At 29.2% G+C, this 18,096-nt stretch overlaps 1 protein-coding gene across 1 annotated transcript; it reads left to right on the forward strand.

The window, feature by feature from the left end:
- Positions 1-1,803: 1,803 nt before the first annotated feature.
- LOC123226670 (ethylene-responsive transcription factor ERF024-like) lies at positions 1,804-2,436 on the forward strand. Its single transcript, XM_044651196.1, has one exon. It carries the CDS (start codon positions 1,804-1,806, stop codon positions 2,434-2,436), a length of 633 nt encoding a protein of 210 aa, XP_044507131.1.
- Positions 2,437-18,096: the final 15,660 nt, after the last annotated feature.

Below are 18,096 nucleotides of genomic sequence, written 5' to 3' on the forward strand. Positions count from 1 at the left end.
GTTTGTCACCTTAAATCTCTGTTACGCTCGGAATTTGATAAAATAGATTTAGGTATTGTAAAAAAAATTCTTGTAATGGAGATTAACAAGGATAGAAAGAACATGAAACTATAGCTCTTATAGAAGAAATACATTGACAAGGTATTGAAAAGATTTGGTATAAACAAAACTAAGCCAATCAATACTTCATTGGTTAATCACCTTAAATTGGCAAGTTATAAATGTCTAGAAACCAATGAGGAGATACGTTTTATGTCAAAGGTTCCTTAATCTAACACAACATGGATATTTAAGGAGCTCAATAATTTACACCAAACAAGATTTAGCATATGTAGTGAGTGCGATTAGTAGGTTCATGTATAATCTATGAAAGAAACACTAGAAAGAAGTTAAATTGACACTTAAATACTTGAGAGTTTCAACAAATTTTGGGACTTGTTTTGGCACAATTAGTTCTTCGGTTTTTATAGTTGGCTATATAGATTCATATTATGTTGAAGATATGGATAATAGGAGCTCCACTAGTTATACTTTTGCATTGGAAAATGGTCTAATCACTTGGAGATCCACTTCGCAAAGTGTAATAGTGTCATCTACCACTGAGGTTGAATACATGGTTATAACAAAGATAGTAAAATAAGTGATATAGTTAAAAGGGTTAATGTGTTAAATTTTGAATTTAATCAACAGACCCTTAGTTTATGCTGGACAGTCAAACTGTCACAAAATTATCAAAAAATTAAGTTCACCATGTAAGGATCAAGCATATAGCTATGATTGTGAGATATCATAAGGTTTGAGAGTTAATTTCTTTAAGTGAGACTGTATTAGTGATGTTACACTCAATACATATAACTTTAAGTGGAGGTGCATGTTTTCAAGGTTAAATGAGTCTTCTAAAGGTGCAAATATTCTCTAAGATGGACATTCTTAAATAAAGATGACTTATATTCGAAAATATATTAACTTAAAGTGCTTGGATGGATGGCACAATAGTTAATTCTATTAAAGACAAACAAACGTTTCATACAATAAAATAGCAAAACAAGATTGTTTTAAGTATTTTGATATTGTTTATTTCAAAAGTTTTATAGTTGTTTTAAGAAAAAACGAAACTATTATATAGAGAGAGATATAATCGTTTTAAATATGATAATTTGTAGAAAGTAGAACAAGCAAAGCTTGAAATATAGAATGGTCAATTCAATTATGTTATCTCTATAAATATATTATTTATCGAGAGAGTGAAGTAGAGCTAATGAATGGTTATTTTTGACGACTTGATAAATTAAGCTAAAATAGAAATGACTTACACATAGAGATGCTGCGTACGGGGAAACAATGATTTTATAATTGACTGCAATGAAATAATGTATATGTTGTAGAGCAGCAAAACCTTAGAACAGTCACCTGCCATCATCTCTCATTTGTTCTTTTACATTTTATTGTCTTTTATGATCATCATAATCAAATCTAAATAAGATATCAATTCATGCAAAATGCCCGAAAACATCACTATTATTGACGTTAAGATGGGCAGTTTTATCTTGCTGCAAAAACGTAGTCCAACCAAGTTATCCAACACCAAGCTGGCTTACACCCCAACTGTCTTCTAGCCTTGTGACACCAACCCTCCACACAACGCAGTTCAAACACAACTGGTTTGCACTTTACCAATTTTAGCTTTGCTTATTCTTCTTCTCTCAGCAGCCAAATTAATCCTTCATATATAATGGCTTCACTCCCCTTCCCCTTCAAACCCATCATCTTCCCGCCATTAATCTTAATATTCGTCAACACAACATGCATTACTCAAAATCCAACAAAAGCACTAGCCCTAGTAGCAGCAGTAGTGGCAGTCGCAGCAATGCTTCGACTACGGCTGGTGCAATTGTGAAGTCTGCCCCCGGTCGTCACCCCACTTATCGTGGAGTAAGGCGCCGGAGCAGTGGCAAATGGGTTTCCGAAATTCGAGAGCCGAGAAAGCCTAATAGGATTTGGTTAGGCACATTTGCCTCTCCTGAAATGGCTGCAATTGCTTATGATGTGGCGGCGCTTGCCCTAAAAGGCCAGGAAGCTGAGCTTAACTTCCCAAACACGGCGGCTTCTTTGCCGATGCCTGCCTCGACCTCTCCCCGTGATATACAGGCGGCTTCAGCCTCTGCGGCGGCTGCCTTAGGGGCAGCAAAGGATGCTTTATTCGGGGTTGAGAGTCAGGAGAGTACTGAAACTAACATAGTAGCGTCAGAGACAGAGAGGGAAATGACGCAGCATGAATTTGTTGATGAGGATTTGATATTTGATTATCCTAATGTTCTTGTCAATATGGCTCAAGGTATGCTTCTGAGCCCTCCTCGTTTGGACATTGGTGGGGATTATGATGACGATGATGCCAATAATGCTGGAGAAGATCACAACCTTTGGAAATTCCCTTAAGTTTATCCTTAAATTAACTAATATATATAGTAACGATATTTTCTGGACCATTAAAAAATAAAAACCACTAATAAATTAATAAATCATTATATCTATATCTATATCTATATCTATGTATAAAAATGTTTAAATTAATGTATTGCGTGTATCTGTGGCTTTCTTTTGTTTTTGTTGTTTGTGCAGGAAGCTTTTGCTACACCTTTATATGGTAGTGCTTCAAGTCTTGTACAATGTACAACTCTTAGAACCTGTATAAATAATATAATTTTCAACTTGGTTTGTTGCTTGCATTCGAGATTTTAACTTCATTTTCATTAAATTCTATATCTATCTATGCTCACACAGCTAGAAAATCTCTCATTAAATTCATTTTTTTATAATCTTATAATAAAAATAAATAATTTGCATGGGTAGTTTGTAAACTTGAAGTTGTTAATTATGGTCATCAACTACCACCAACCGAAGTCGCCACTACCAAATGGAAGATGTGATATTTGTCACTACATTTAGAACTTTTTGCATATTACTTGAATGGCATCATTCATCTATCAACACCTAATTAATTTACAAATGGCACCGAGTGAGTTGTACTCAATCTCTTTGCTCTTCTCTTTCTTTTCTTGGATATTTAGAGCCTCATATAGAAAACTCGTGGAAACCCTAAAATTGCACCTAATTAAGTTAAGCAATTGCTCTTGTAATTGAAAGAGGAAGAAAAGAGATTATCCCAGATGCTTAAATCTCAAAATCAGAGTTCAGTTTCAGTGCTTCCGCTGAGAATTTTCAAGGCTAAGCAATTAGAAAAATAACAAATCATCCATGGTTTGGTGAAGAAAAAGCAAGCAAGTTGAAGATCTAGTCAATTAGAATCATTAGGACGTTGAATTGATTAAGGGTTTGATAAGTTTTCTCTAACTATATAATTAACTTAACTTTCATCAATTATATATGGATTATCATGAATCAATAATCATGGATTTGTGTCACAAATTTGTGTTTTAAAAATGCTTTATTAAGATTAAAAATAATGAATTAATAATTATAAATTTGTATCAAAAATCTCGAAAAAAAATTATGTTACAATGGTCTAACCTATTTATATTACTTAAGTCACGAGTAACCATATAAAAATATATTACATGAATTGTAATAAAAAGGAACTTATAAACAGGTGATTATGCGCCTCATAGGCATGAGGCCCACCTTACCTTATGTTGACATGTCAATCTCAAGATGTTTGTCCGCGTGTCACTCTTTTATTGGGTGTATGGAAAGTCGAGATGGATTTTGACATTTTACCTTCTTTGGATGGCTGTCTCCTACTCATGCAATTCGTGTATATAATATTTAATATTTATTATCTCTACTGACCAAGTCCATCCACTATTTGCTACAACATAAAAATAAAATAAAATAAAAACGAAATGCCTTTTGTGTCTTGTTCTATAATAATATATTATTTATTATTGAAATGAGTAGAACATCGGTGGCAGGTTTTGAGAGAAAAACGGCAAGGCTAAAATTACACAGTATATTCAACACTTAAAAATAAATAATTGAAAATGTGTCTTTATACATCAGCTATGGAAATGTCACGATGGCAATTCTACAGAAATTCAATCTAAACCGTTGAACACAATTAATTTTCCACCATTGAATTTCAACGTGCAAGTGAGGAAGCTGCTCAAGGAAGAACACTCCACTTGAAGATTGTTTTGATGAAGGTGAGTTTATGAGAAGGATCCAGGTTTAGAGATAGAATTGAGAAAATAAGTGAGAATTTGACTTGTTATATTAACTTAACATTTTTTTTGTTAATTACTAATGGAAACAATAAATGGAGAAACAGAGTGTATTAGAGATGAGAGATTATGGGAGGAGCAACTATTTGAGAAGAGACTATACAAGGAGAGAATATGCAAGTAGCAACTATGTGAGGAGAGATTATGCAAGGAGGTGTTCTTGTTCACTTACCTCTACATCATGTTTCAAATTAAGTGTCAATGAGAGACTATACTAGAAAGTGTTCTTCCTTTTCTTCTCATCTCAACATTCTCTTTTAAACCTCGAGGAAACTATGTGAGGAGGTGTTATTCTTTATCTCATATCAATATTCTCCCTTAAAATTAGTAAGCCTTATTTATCATCTCATCACTTTCTAAAATGTATTCTTTAACATATTCAACACCTTTCCTAAGTACCTCATCAACAAATTCAATGGCTAGTTAAATTTGAGTTTGACATTGATGAACTAAAGTTGCATTGTTGTGTTGCTCCAAGTACTTCTCAAGAGATAGAACACACAACTCTTCTCACAAGGATTTAAACTAGTAGTGGCTAAGGTTTTTTTGTTTTTTTTAATTTCAAAATATTAGCTTTTTGAAACTCCAAAGGAAGATATTGAACAACTAACTATTTGCTTGAGACTTGAACTTTGATACAATGAGCATCAATCTCTATATGTTTAGTCCTAACATGAAAGAAGAATTAAAAGTTAATCAATTAGCACTTTAATTGTCACACCAAATAACAGGACAAAAAAAGAACAGCATGACAAGTTTAGAAAATAGGCTTTTGAGCCAAGTAATTCCAATGGTTGTTTGTATTAAGGCTTGATGTTATGCTCCTATAGAAGATAATGCTATTATTTTTTGTTTCTTAAAACACCATTGGATCAAGTTTGACCCAAAAATAACGAGTATCCAATAGTGGATCTCCAATATTGCATGTAGCTAGCCTAATTTACATCAACATAACAATTTAGTTGTAATATTGAACTCGATTCAAAGAATAAGCCTATGTTATGTGTTCTCTTGATGTATACTAGAACTCTTTACATGTTTGCTATTTTAGGCCTAGTGAGTTATTATAAAACTCTCATTATACTTTTGTAAACTGAGGGTTGTTCAAATCTATCACTATCATTGGTAAAAAATTGTGTGCTTGTCGCAAAGGAAGTTTCAACAAGCTTTGTGTCAAGCATATTAGCTTTGGCAAGGAGATCTTTAGCATTCTTGGACTAACAAAGATGTTGGCCAACTTTATTTTTTCCGACTTCATTACTTTATATAAGCAACTCTTTAATAAAGATGTTGAACCAACTCTTTAATAAAGAAAGCATACAAAGATTTATTAAGCTTACTTACTCGCCTGCCACTATTGTTTCTTTGAATTTCAAATGGAACCATATACGCTTGTTCCTCTAAATTACCATTCAAAATTGTTCACATCAATCTATTTAATCTCCCACTAATAGTGAACTGGTAGAATAAGAATTACTCTAATTGTGGTAGACTTAACTAAAAGATTGGAGGTCTCAAATTAATATCCATTAAGTCTGTTGAAGCCTTCTAACCAGTAATTTAGCTTATATCTTTGGAAACTCCCATTTGCATTATACTTTATTCAGAATACCCATCTATAAGCCATAAGGTGCACATCAAAGGGAAAAAGTACTGAGGACCAAGTATTATTGAAGATGAAAGCATCCTACTCAGCTTTCATAGCTGATTTCCAATTACAGTCGAACCATGGTTCATTAACAATGCTAAGTTCAAGTTTTGGGGAATTGTGAAGTTGAGATGTTGAGCTAGAGGTAAGAATTCTTGCTTTGATCTTGTCATTAAAGGATGAATGTTTGTAGAATGTTTTGACAATATAATGGAATTATTAGGTAATGTAGATTGTGCAAATGATAAATCAACTTTCAGATTTATAAGAGAATATGACTTCGAAAGGCTAAGGCTTAGTGGAGATTCTGGTGAAGAGGACTAGATTGTGCAAATGTTTTAAAATGGACTCTGCCTTAATTGGCTTTGCATTAATTAATTACCCATACCATAGAAGAACATTAGCTCTCGCCTGACTTGCTCTTCTAAGCCAACTCTTCACATCATTAATGACAGTGGCCTGATGGCACAGAGAAGGAACCCACCATATACAAGGGGTACAAATTCCAAGTCCATTTCCGTGCAAAACTAGTAAACTAGTCCAGCCTGCAGGCCCAACTATTTCAGAAACAAGAAATGATTTTTACATTCTGACATAACTTCTGTCAGTGATCGTTTACTGGTTATTTCTTTTGCTTGACATACAAAGGAGGGATGTCGACACTTTTATTTTTTTAATATAATTTAGATATATAAATAATATATTATTATATAATGAGATATTATTTTATTTTTAATTCAAAATTATTCAATTATATAATGATACATAATCTATATATTCAAATTTTATATTAAAAGTTTGTATGCATAATTTTATTGTATAAAAAAATGTACATGCAATATGACAAACTCGTTGTAAATCTTAAACCTAGTTCATTAAACCGATGATTCTTTTCAAATGAAGTGTTTAATACTTTCTTAACAATTTATGCAAATTTTTTAAGATTTATGTATTATTATTGGTTCAGTGATGAAGTATTTTACCCAGTAGACTCAATTGATCTCCATGCAATATTTTATGCCAAACTAAAACTATTGATGATTAGTAAGCAAAAAAGCCACAAGACACTCCACCTGTTGGGGTATATTGTATAACAACTGGTAAGGATATGCGAAAAACAGTTCAAACCATAAATTTAGATCATATCATTCAAAATTCGCAGTTTGTTTTGAATTGGATTGGAAAAAGAACTTTATAGTAATTTATTATTTTAGTTGCTGATCGAATAGTTTTAAAACTGAATCAAATTATAAACTATTTTTTCTATAAAGATAAGCATATGAATATTTCATATACGGTGCTTTTTCCGTAACAAAGTGAATCAAATTTGGACTTACCTTCATGGCAATTGAAAAGAAAAAATGTTATCTATATTAGTGTAGTTAATTTACGTAACACATTCCCACCACATTATTTTATGGAGAAGAAAGAGGATATGATCTCTTGAATCAACGGATGCACATTTTCTAATGATCGCTTGCACATAAGCCAATGTTTAAAATTAGAAAGAGCGATTAATTGATGTTGGCAAATAAAAGTCATTTATATTGGCTCTCAGCCTCCAAGACATGGCAGCGGCTTGTGCTCTGCGGCTCAACCCACGCCTCCTATTTTTGGCACAATTCACAGAGACACGGTTTGTTGACTATGCAAACTGTATCGGGGTTTTAGGATAAGGTTTGACAGATTCAATCTAAAAGACATTTAAGTCGTGTCACAAGTGTTGCAATGCTGGTAGGCTATCCTGACTTACTGAGCCTGGCAATTTAATACATCTAGACATGATCCAACCTTTAAATACGGTGAGTTATACCGAAAGTCAGCTTGACATCATCCAACATAACTCGTTATCAGGTCAAGTCTGGCAATTAATACATCTAAACATGTTACATGCCCCAATCTTTAAATACGGTGAGGTATATCGAAAGTCAGCTTGACATCATCCAACATGACTCATTATCGGGTCTACTGCCCCCGTTATCAAGACACGCTTTCAAAGTTTTGAGTCACGTGTGGATATGCTTGAGTTATTCTCTTAAGATGGTCAGAAAATAGGTGATAATCCGGATAATTTAATTTGAAAAATATTTTATTATTAAAATTAAAAAATTATTTTTAAGATAAATTATTTTAAAAATTATTATATATAAATTATGATTACATATAATAAAATTTAATAAAAATAAGTAAGTATAAATAATTATTATGTTTGATAAAAGATAATAAAAAATACTAATATATTATTTTACTTAAATATTATTGAATATAATTATTTTAAAATATTTTTTATATTATTTGTTATATTAATTAAAAATAAGATTTTTTTATTTTAAAAAATTATTAAATAAAGATATAGTTATAATTAAATCAAGATTACTTTATTAATATTTTAATACCTAATGTGGAGATGGTAATTAGATTATCTTTTATATTATTTATCATATCACTAATGATAATAAAAAATTATCAAAATATTTTATTATCCATAAACCAAACAAAATTATATAAATAATAAAATATAAATTATCATAATAATTTTTTAATCTCTTTAACTAAATATTTTTTTACTTATATTGTATTTAACGGTTTTTAATTCTGTACATTAAATGGTTAAATGAATTAAAAATACAAATTATTGATATACACATTCAATTTAATTTGATTTAGTTTCTAGTCTCATACCTAAATCAAACCTAGAATTGGTTTCGTTAGGTATGAGACTTTGTCAATAAATGTTTACAATTTGCTTTAATTTTTTTTTTTTAAACGGATTAAATCTGTTAAAGACGTACTTTGCTTGGTTCTAGAATTCAAATGAGTCTGAGGTTTGACATTAAGCTATTCAAAACTCTAGAAATTAAATGGCGACTACGTTAGAATTCATATGAGTCTAAGGTTTGAAATTTCGTAATGCCCTTAAAGTTTTTCTTAATGCTTTATAACTTTACGCAAATTTATTTAAGGTTATTTTAAAAGTATTAGCAAAAAAGTACAAAAATTAAAAAAAATAAAACTAAAATAATCTTATAATTGAAATAAATGTCAAATATTAAGATATAATATGAAAAAAGGAAATATATATTAGCATTTTTCCCTTTTAAAAATATATTTTTATTCAATTAAATTTTTTAGAACTCTTCATATTTTAAAATTTTATCACTCTATATTTTAAAATGTTTATCGCCTGATTTTTCTAAAAATTTCACTTATTTTTCATATTTTAAAATTTTTATTTTAAATATTTTTATTAAATAATAATTTTATCATTGACAGTAATAATAAAATTTAATATAAAATAAATATTTAAATTTTTAATAATTAATAGATAAAAATTAAGATTTTTATTAAACTTTAACTGAAAAATAATTATTTGACCAAACGAAAAATTGGTTTCTTGTGATAGTTTCTTAACTTTTTAATTAAGTCAACTGTCATAGACAATAAAGTATTGTGCCGCAACTATCTTGGATAGTTCATAATTTATTATCACACCGACATGAATCAGGTCAATTCACCCAAATAATAACTAACGGGGTTGAAATTTTCCACACAAGGCTCCCTCCGAATAATCTAGTGGAAAATATCTACTTATTTGCCATTTCAAAGCTGTAACATTCGGATGTTCATTTGATCATGCGACATATTCAACCGGGGGCTTCATGTCAATCATATGGATAAGATGTATGAGAAAATCAAATTAGTGAATTAATTTATGACTTTAATTTATAAATAAATCAAATTTATATATATGATAACATTTCTCATATTTGATAATAAATTATATCTATTTTTATCAATTACCTGCAGTAGTTGACTTTCTGTTGGGTTAAATCGAAGAAGTCGCGACACGTCGTGACAAGTCCGTGACTATTGATGTGATTCCAGCCACAGTCCAGTTAAGCCGCGTTGAATTAGGCCCCACTTTGCAGGTGATACAGATGATATTAAATTTCACATTAAATCTTAGGATAAGAACGGTTGGAGAGTACAGATTTTTTTTTTCTTTTTTTATGACGAAAGGGATAAAATTTTAAATTGTATTAATAAAAAATAATAATAATTAGGTTTATTTTTATTTAAAAAAAAAGACTAAATTCGTACTACTTTTATTAAATATATTAAATTAATATTTGAGTTTTTAAAATAAAATAAAAAATATTCTAATTATATTTATTTGACAATCTCAATAAAAATACTTAAATTTTAAATTTATTTATAAAATAAAATTAAAAATTCGGTTCCTTTAAAAAAATATATAATATAATCTTTTTAATAAAAAAAATTAAATACTTCATATATATATATAAATATATATATAAAATACATATAAAAAATAATATGAATTTAAAATTTTTTATAATATAATAATATTAAAATTTTAATTTATTTAATTTAATAATTATATAATCGACCATTAGATTTAAAATTTGTTTTAATTAATATGATTAATTTAATTTTAAAAATAATAATCTGATTGAGGTGGAGATACTTGTTAAAAAAAAAAACAATAGTCTTGCCAATATATAACCTTCACATCGGTTTTTTCTATTTCAAATAATTTTACATTTTTAAAAATAATTCGAACAACCTCTTAGCCTTCAATTTCCACCTTGATTAAAATAATATGTCAAAAGAAAAATTACAAAAGGGCATCAACTGACCAACAGATTCGAAGATCATCAATGCCACGAAGACCCAACAAAGAATTCTTAATCTACAAATAATCAAAGAATTACAGCAGTTAATTAATATCCCTTTTTACATTTGTCTTGATAAAATTATTCATAAATCATTTGCGTTCCTTCTCATCTTGAACACCGTCCCCCAAACGCACTGTTCGAATCTTGAATCTCTCAAGCTTCGACGACAACTCATCCAACGGTCTCCGGACACCGCGCGTTCGGGTTACCGGAACATTCGAACTTGTTTCTCCGGTGGTTGGTACTTTATCATTCAATATTCTATTCTGTTGACCTCTCGGACTTCCGAAAAGTTTCATATACAAATCAGAAATTTCTCTGACTTTTGGCGATGCTGCAAGTGCTGGACCAAAACAGTGATCAAGATTATACGGAAGCTTGGGGCTAATTCCATTTGGCGTTAATGGTCTAGGCGTGCAGAATGGAGAGCCATTGTTGAAGGTGCTCAAAGATTCTGAGAGTTGAACGAATTGTACATGCGTGGGGCAGGAGATGTCAGTCTTCATCGAAATATGAAGTATAGAGGAAAAAAAAGTTGTGGGAATTTAGAATTGAAACTGGGTTTCTTTCTTTTTGGTGATCGCTGTGAGAATATGATTCTTTGAATGTTGATGCAAGCACCAGTTGAATAGCCCTAAGGTGATTATATAAGTTACGAGTGCTTTGACTAGTTTAGCTTAGCTTGTAACATTGTACTTTCGGACTTGTTCAAACTTGTCTCGTTAGAAGAATAATTTGCTCGCTTGGAAGAGTTGATGTGGTCTTGCAGTGATGGCTTTGACATTGTAATCCAGTTGGCATTTGAAATATATTAAAGAATGCATAATTTGCGGGGCTAAATGACTATTTCCCACCCAAGGTTTAGTACAAATTATTTCACTCATTAACTATCAAAAATCTAAATATCTATTAAATTTTGTTGTTGTTATTAAATATAAAATTCTAATTTATTAAAATCTAACAAGTTTTTCCCACCCAAGATTTGAAAAATCAGTATTTTTCCATTAAGGTTTTTCTAATATGTTGTTGGCACTCGAAGACAATGATGTTCTCCTTTTCTTCCTACTTCTCTCTCATATGCTCTCCATTTTTTACCACATCAGTTGTCCTCTCCCTCACTAGCCAATGCACAATAAGACCAAGATCTTGTTGTTGAAGAGGAAAGGAAAAAACTCGGGATTTATAGTTTTTAAACTTGGGAGAAATTGCTAATTTTTAAACCTGGGGGAAAATGTGAGGGATTTATAGTTTTTTCAAATATTTTTCCTAAATAACAATTTTACCCCTGATAATAACAATAAAATGACAATTCAAAATCTTCCTTCCATTTTTTAATGACCAACTCTGGCAGAGCCATATTCTTTCTCCACCATTGATTATGGACGATAGCATCTCTTTTTCTCCCTCCGACGATGAAGGCTCTTTGGATGATGAAGGATTCATCTAAACAATGAATCCTTATTCGGCCAAACAAATTTGCACTCAATGTTTTACGATTCCAACACTTGTGATGATTCCAACCAATTCAATTATTCGATCAATGCATCAAACAATTTTGCAGATAGGAGGGAGCATCGGTAGAGAAAGAACATGAGTTGTCAATCAGAGATGGAGATGGTCGCCAAAAAAGGAAAAAGAAAAACTCTAAAAGGGAAAATATAACTTTTCAAAATATAGGTCGGGGGAAATTATAAATTTTTTAAAATAAGATAAAATTTTTATTTATTTTAATAATATTAATAAAATAATGATTTTACCCTTATAACTAATAAAGAATGAATAAAAAATAAATATTTGAATTTTTTAAATTTCACATATGTGAGTTTAGAAATTGACTAAAACTTGAGTGGAAAGAAGTCTTTTGACCTTTATTGCTTGGAGGGGAAGTCAAGAAAATAAACTTCAAATAAGGGGTGATTTTGACGGCCAAAGTTTTTGAAATTTTCTCTCTAAAAAAGTATAATACGTTTCAAAGTGATCTTAATCTTTCCATTTTTGTATGTAAATAGATGATGCGGCTACATCGATGGCCGACATCTGAATTATTTCACTATTTTATGACAAATTATGGTTGAGGGTGGTGGGGATTTGACGGGGCGAAGAAGATTTTAAAGAAAGGGAGATTTAGGAGAATTCATTTTAATTATAACAAATTGTACCGATGCAAGGTTTTACATAAAAAAATAAAAATTACAAACTCAGCCTCCCATCTTAAGTTGCTTTTTATATTATAAAGTCCTGAAAAACGATGAAAAGTCAAATTTATCCTTTGTCTATTAGTTTTATAGCAATGACTTTTAAGTTCGACATATTTTGATAACAAAAAATAAGTACGACTTTGATGATAAGTTGGACCAAAATTCTAAACACTAAAATACTTTTAACACTTTAGTAATCACAAGTTTAAAAATAATATAATTTTTTCTATATTTAATAATACATATTAAAACTATTAGCTTAAATTATTGAATTTATTTTGAAATATTTTAAAGGTAATCAATTAAATAACTTTTTTGAGGGGTTTATACTATATTAATTAATATTATAAAATAATACAATTATATCTTTATCTTTAATACCTATGAAAACCTTAGCTGCAACTTCTCATCTCCATTCATAATTTGAGCTAAAATGTACTTTAAAATTACAAAATAAGACAACAAATTCATTTTAATTATAGTTAGTAACCATCTAAAATGTAAACAATTAATCGACGAAAAGCTACAGTAAATACTGAGAAATTAAAAGAGGGGTATTTTTGGAATGAAAAATATAATTTGCTTAAAAAGGTAAAAAGTAATAATTGCTGCCGAAAAACGTTTACGTGCAAAACTAACTGTCTATTTTAATTAATTTCTCTATATATATATATATATATATATATATATATATATATATATATGTTATGCACAATTTATTCCTACCCTCTCTCTTTACAATTAGTAGGCATTTGAAGAAATATGTCATGAAACACTTGATATTGGTTGGACATAATACATGGATTCTTATCTTATGGATAACAATTTTTTTAATTTTGATTATAGGAAGAGTTTAACATAATAGAAAATGGGTAGTATTTTTTTTATTTTTTATTGTTATGGACCATATGAACAACTTTAAGATAATTGTAATTAGTATATAATCAATATCAATGATCATATTTTAAGAATCAAAATTTCATTAATAATAATCCTCTTACCATAATGGAATTTTATTGATATATTAATTATAGATAAATATAATTATAACGATAGACATATTCATCATAATAACATTTTTTAATTATTGGTAAATATAACTATAACAATAGAAATATTTTCGTTAACAATACATTTAGTGATCAATATATTTAAATATAAGGGTGAAAATATTCATTATTTATGTTATGTTTGCTAGCAAATAAATGTAATTATAACAACGAAAATATTTATTATTACTATTATATTTAATGATTGATAAATATTATTATAATAATGAAAATATTTTTCATATATATTATGTTTAATGACTTATAAATACTACCTTAACAATAACGATGTTTATCATTGTTATTATTTTTAACAATAAAAAACATTATTTTAGTGATAAAAATATTTGTTATTATTATTATTTTTAATAACGAGGCTTAAATCTCTTATTATTTATATTAACAACAAAATATTTCTTCTTGTTATTAATATTTTTAATAGAAGAAATTATAAAGATGAACAAGGATGAATTTTTTTTCTTTTATTAAAATTTTTTAATTAAAAAAATAAACTTTCAATAAGTATTTTTCTCTTGTGAAACGCTTTTTTGAAAATAGAAAGGACCAAAATCTCTCGTGTTTCATCTCACATCTACAACAAACACTTCAAAGAAAAAGACCCAAAAAGCTCTCCTTTTTCCTCTTAGCTCACATCTACACAATTTTGCAAAGAAGAACCGAGATAGAGACCCAAATGCCCCTTTTGTTCCTCTCTCACTTGTAGAATTGCAAAGAGACAGATTTTGAGTCTAATGAAAAAGAAGGGGAAATGAGGAAAAAACTTAATTTTTTTCTGTTGGCTCGAGGCTAGCCCACCCATTCACCAAACGTAAAAGCTATCAAAAGCAACCTTTGAAAGAGAATTTAATTTCATTTTCCAGTCATGTGGATCCCACTGTATGATCGGGACCGCCCAACAATGCCTCTAACTACCACATTTATGTGATATATAATTAGGACGAGAATGTTTGGTTTCAGTCATCCGCAATTTGAATGTTTGGTGATATGGCTTATCTTCGAGTGGTGGAGTTGCGTATGCATGCATGGTCTTCAAATTATTCATAAACAAAAAAATACATAGGAAAATTAAATTAAATGCCTTTTTTACCACTTTATTAAGCAAAAATGTCTAATTTTCCTATTCTTAAGTAAAAATACCCTAATTTTTTTTAAATTATTAAAATTACCCTTCACTATACCTATATAAACTCTCTTATTCACTCTTGTTACATACACTTCTCATATCGCTCAAACATTCACTCTCACTCTCATTTTTACTCAATATCAATTAATACGGGTTCGTTCAGACAAAAGAAATTTGTATTTCTGAATTCAAATAGAAAAAAATTAGTTCATAAAAAAAATATATTTATACGAATCTTAACTCAAACTTAATTTTATTTGTTAAATCTAGTTTGTATGTTATGTAAAGGGGGCATTTGAATATTAGATAATAATATAGAGGTTAAAAAAATATTAAAAAAATATGAGGGGCATTTTGATATTATACAACATATAAATTATTTAAATAACATGTTAAGAATAGATAGGTATATTTTGATACAAGACAACATAAAAGGGTGTTTAATGAAATGTTAGATAATTATAGGGGGTTAAAGAAAATATTATAAAAAATATGAGGGGTATTTTGATATTAAACATTTTAAGAGCATTATAAATGCAATTTTAGGAATAGATAGATGTATTTTGATATGAGACAACATACATGGGTGTTGTATGTCAACAATCAAATTTGAATTTTATACAGTGAAATACCTTAGAATGTCAACAATAAAAAAACGTTCAAAAATCTGGAAATACGAGTCGATATATCCTAAAATGATAAAAATCGAAAAAACGAAACTGAAATTCAAATTTTATATTTTGAAATACCCTAAAATGTCAATAATAGAAAAAATCATTAGAAAATCTGAAAAATACGAGTCAATTTATCCTAAAATGACGAAAATTAAAAAAACGGAACTAAAATTCAAATTCTAGAAGTTGAAATACATTAGAATGTCACTAATCGAAAAATAGTTCAAAAATCTAGAAAATACGAATCGATATATTATAAAATGGCGAAATTTAAAAAAATGAAACTGAAATTCGAAAATATGAATTGATATATCCTATATACGAAAAAACCAAATTATCGAGCTGAAATTACGTCATTTCATCGTAAAATATGTCAAAAAAGCACAAAAATAAAAAAACTGAATGTCCAACTCGAAAACTACAATCGAAAAATCCTAAAACAGAAAAAACAAAACTAAAATTTGAAAACTACAAGTTGAGAAACCTAGATATGGAAAATATCAATTTACCCCCTCAGAAAATTTCTACTACAATCAAGTCCAATATTTATCCCTTGCCCCCTCAGTAATTTTCTAATCTATTAGCGCCCCTGCAGTTTCAAAAAAAGTAAATTTTCTCCCAACCCACGGTATTCACAACATTAGCCCACTATCCCATGCCGAATTTCACAAACACCCACCGTGCACTAATTTATCTCCCCCAGCTCCCTAATGTTTTGAAAAAGCTATTTCACCCCCTAACCCACGGTCAATCTCTCCTGACCGTGAGATCCACTGTTCCCACGACAGAAGCGTCGGCTGTTCTAACCCCTTTTCCACTACAAAAATCATCGTTTCTGCCTTCAATTTTTTTAACACAAATCAAATGTATATATCTTATAACACAAAACCCCTCAAGAAATTCAATCAAAACAATCAAGAATCAAAACATTTTATGTATTGTTCAAAATCAGAATCCTAGAATTTCAAACCGTAAAATATCCCTCAAATCTCAATAAGCTTAACAATAAATTCATTCAAACAACATTAGGGAAGATGTACTAACATTCTTTGTCATTTTCAATCATTGGAAAACACGAAAATCAACGGAAATCGCTTTGCCCGTGGAACGACCATGGGACTAGTGAAAATTTTCGATTTTGTACAGTGAAACTGTGGGAAAATTTTGGGGAAAATAAGTAAAATCCTTGGTTTATATATAGGGGCAGTTTGATCATTTCATAAAATAAGGACATTTGTGTTTAAACCTGATTGTTTTAGACAATTTTTTAGACCCCTTTAATTTTGGCCATGTAATATAATTTCCCATATATAGAAGGGCTCACATATAATAAACACATACAGCTGGATCAATCAATTTATATCTGCTTCGGAACTACATTTTCTATCAAAATCAATATTATAACATATACTGAATACTCATATCCAAAGAAAGGTATAACCAAACATTTTAAACATATATATCGTAATGATCTTCTACTCTCTTTTATGACTTATATATAACAATAAAATTATATATATATATATATATATATATATATTTTAGGTATATAAATATATACATATTTATAAGTTATTATATAATTGAATGATTTTAAAATAAAAATAAAATAATATTTAATTATATAATGATATATATAAATATATATATATATTTATATATTCAAAATAAACATACGCAATATTATTTTATATTAATAAGGATAAAGGTTGAACAAGGTTTGCAATACAATATGAGGATCAAGAAAATTGGAGCCCAAACACCAAGGTGGTGGATGGCGAAAGATGGATGGTTGTAAAGGAAGAGGCCTCGGAAAGTTTTGGTAGATTTCTTAATATTTGATATATTTTAAACATATTTTATAAAAGTAAATTATATATATAATTGGTACATAGAAAGTGATACTCTATCTAATGCATCATCAACCTCTCTTCCAACCCACAATTCATATCTTTGATTGGGAAACTGTCGCTTTTAGATTCGTCTTAGATTAGGAAATTGTCACTTTTAGATTCGTAAATCTTTCCTTGGATGTTTTCAATGACTATGAAAAAAGAAAGGTAAAAGAAGATGAGGAAAAGAAACAAAACTACCTTTTGACAAAAAAAAAAAATCTAACATTTAACTTTAATATATATATATATATATATATATGAAAATAGATCTTTTAAACTTAAGAGATTGAAAATTATCATTTCATCATTATTCAAGTGGACAATAGTGATTTGGCCTGTCAAAATATGTGATATAAATGACCCACATACCTCTATCTACCACATTTATATGTTACAATTACAACAAGAATGTTTGGTTTAATTCTTCTGCACCTTTGAATGTTTGGCGATATTCCTATCTTTGAGAGTAGTTGCCAAATGCATGGGTGGTCTTCAAATTATTCATAAGCCAGTATAGAAAAGATTTCAGATATGATAAACGCATACAGCT

Source organism: Mangifera indica, chromosome 1, assembly GCF_011075055.1.
Source record: "Mangifera indica cultivar Alphonso chromosome 1, CATAS_Mindica_2.1, whole genome shotgun sequence".
Taxonomy (NCBI): domain Eukaryota; kingdom Viridiplantae; phylum Streptophyta; class Magnoliopsida; order Sapindales; family Anacardiaceae; genus Mangifera; species Mangifera indica.

What these genes read in the sequence shown, in the direction of transcription:
- LOC123226670 (XM_044651196.1), top strand. Translation starts at nt 1,804, where the DNA reads ATGCATTACTCAAAATCCAACAAAAGCACTAGCCCTAGTAGCAGCAGT.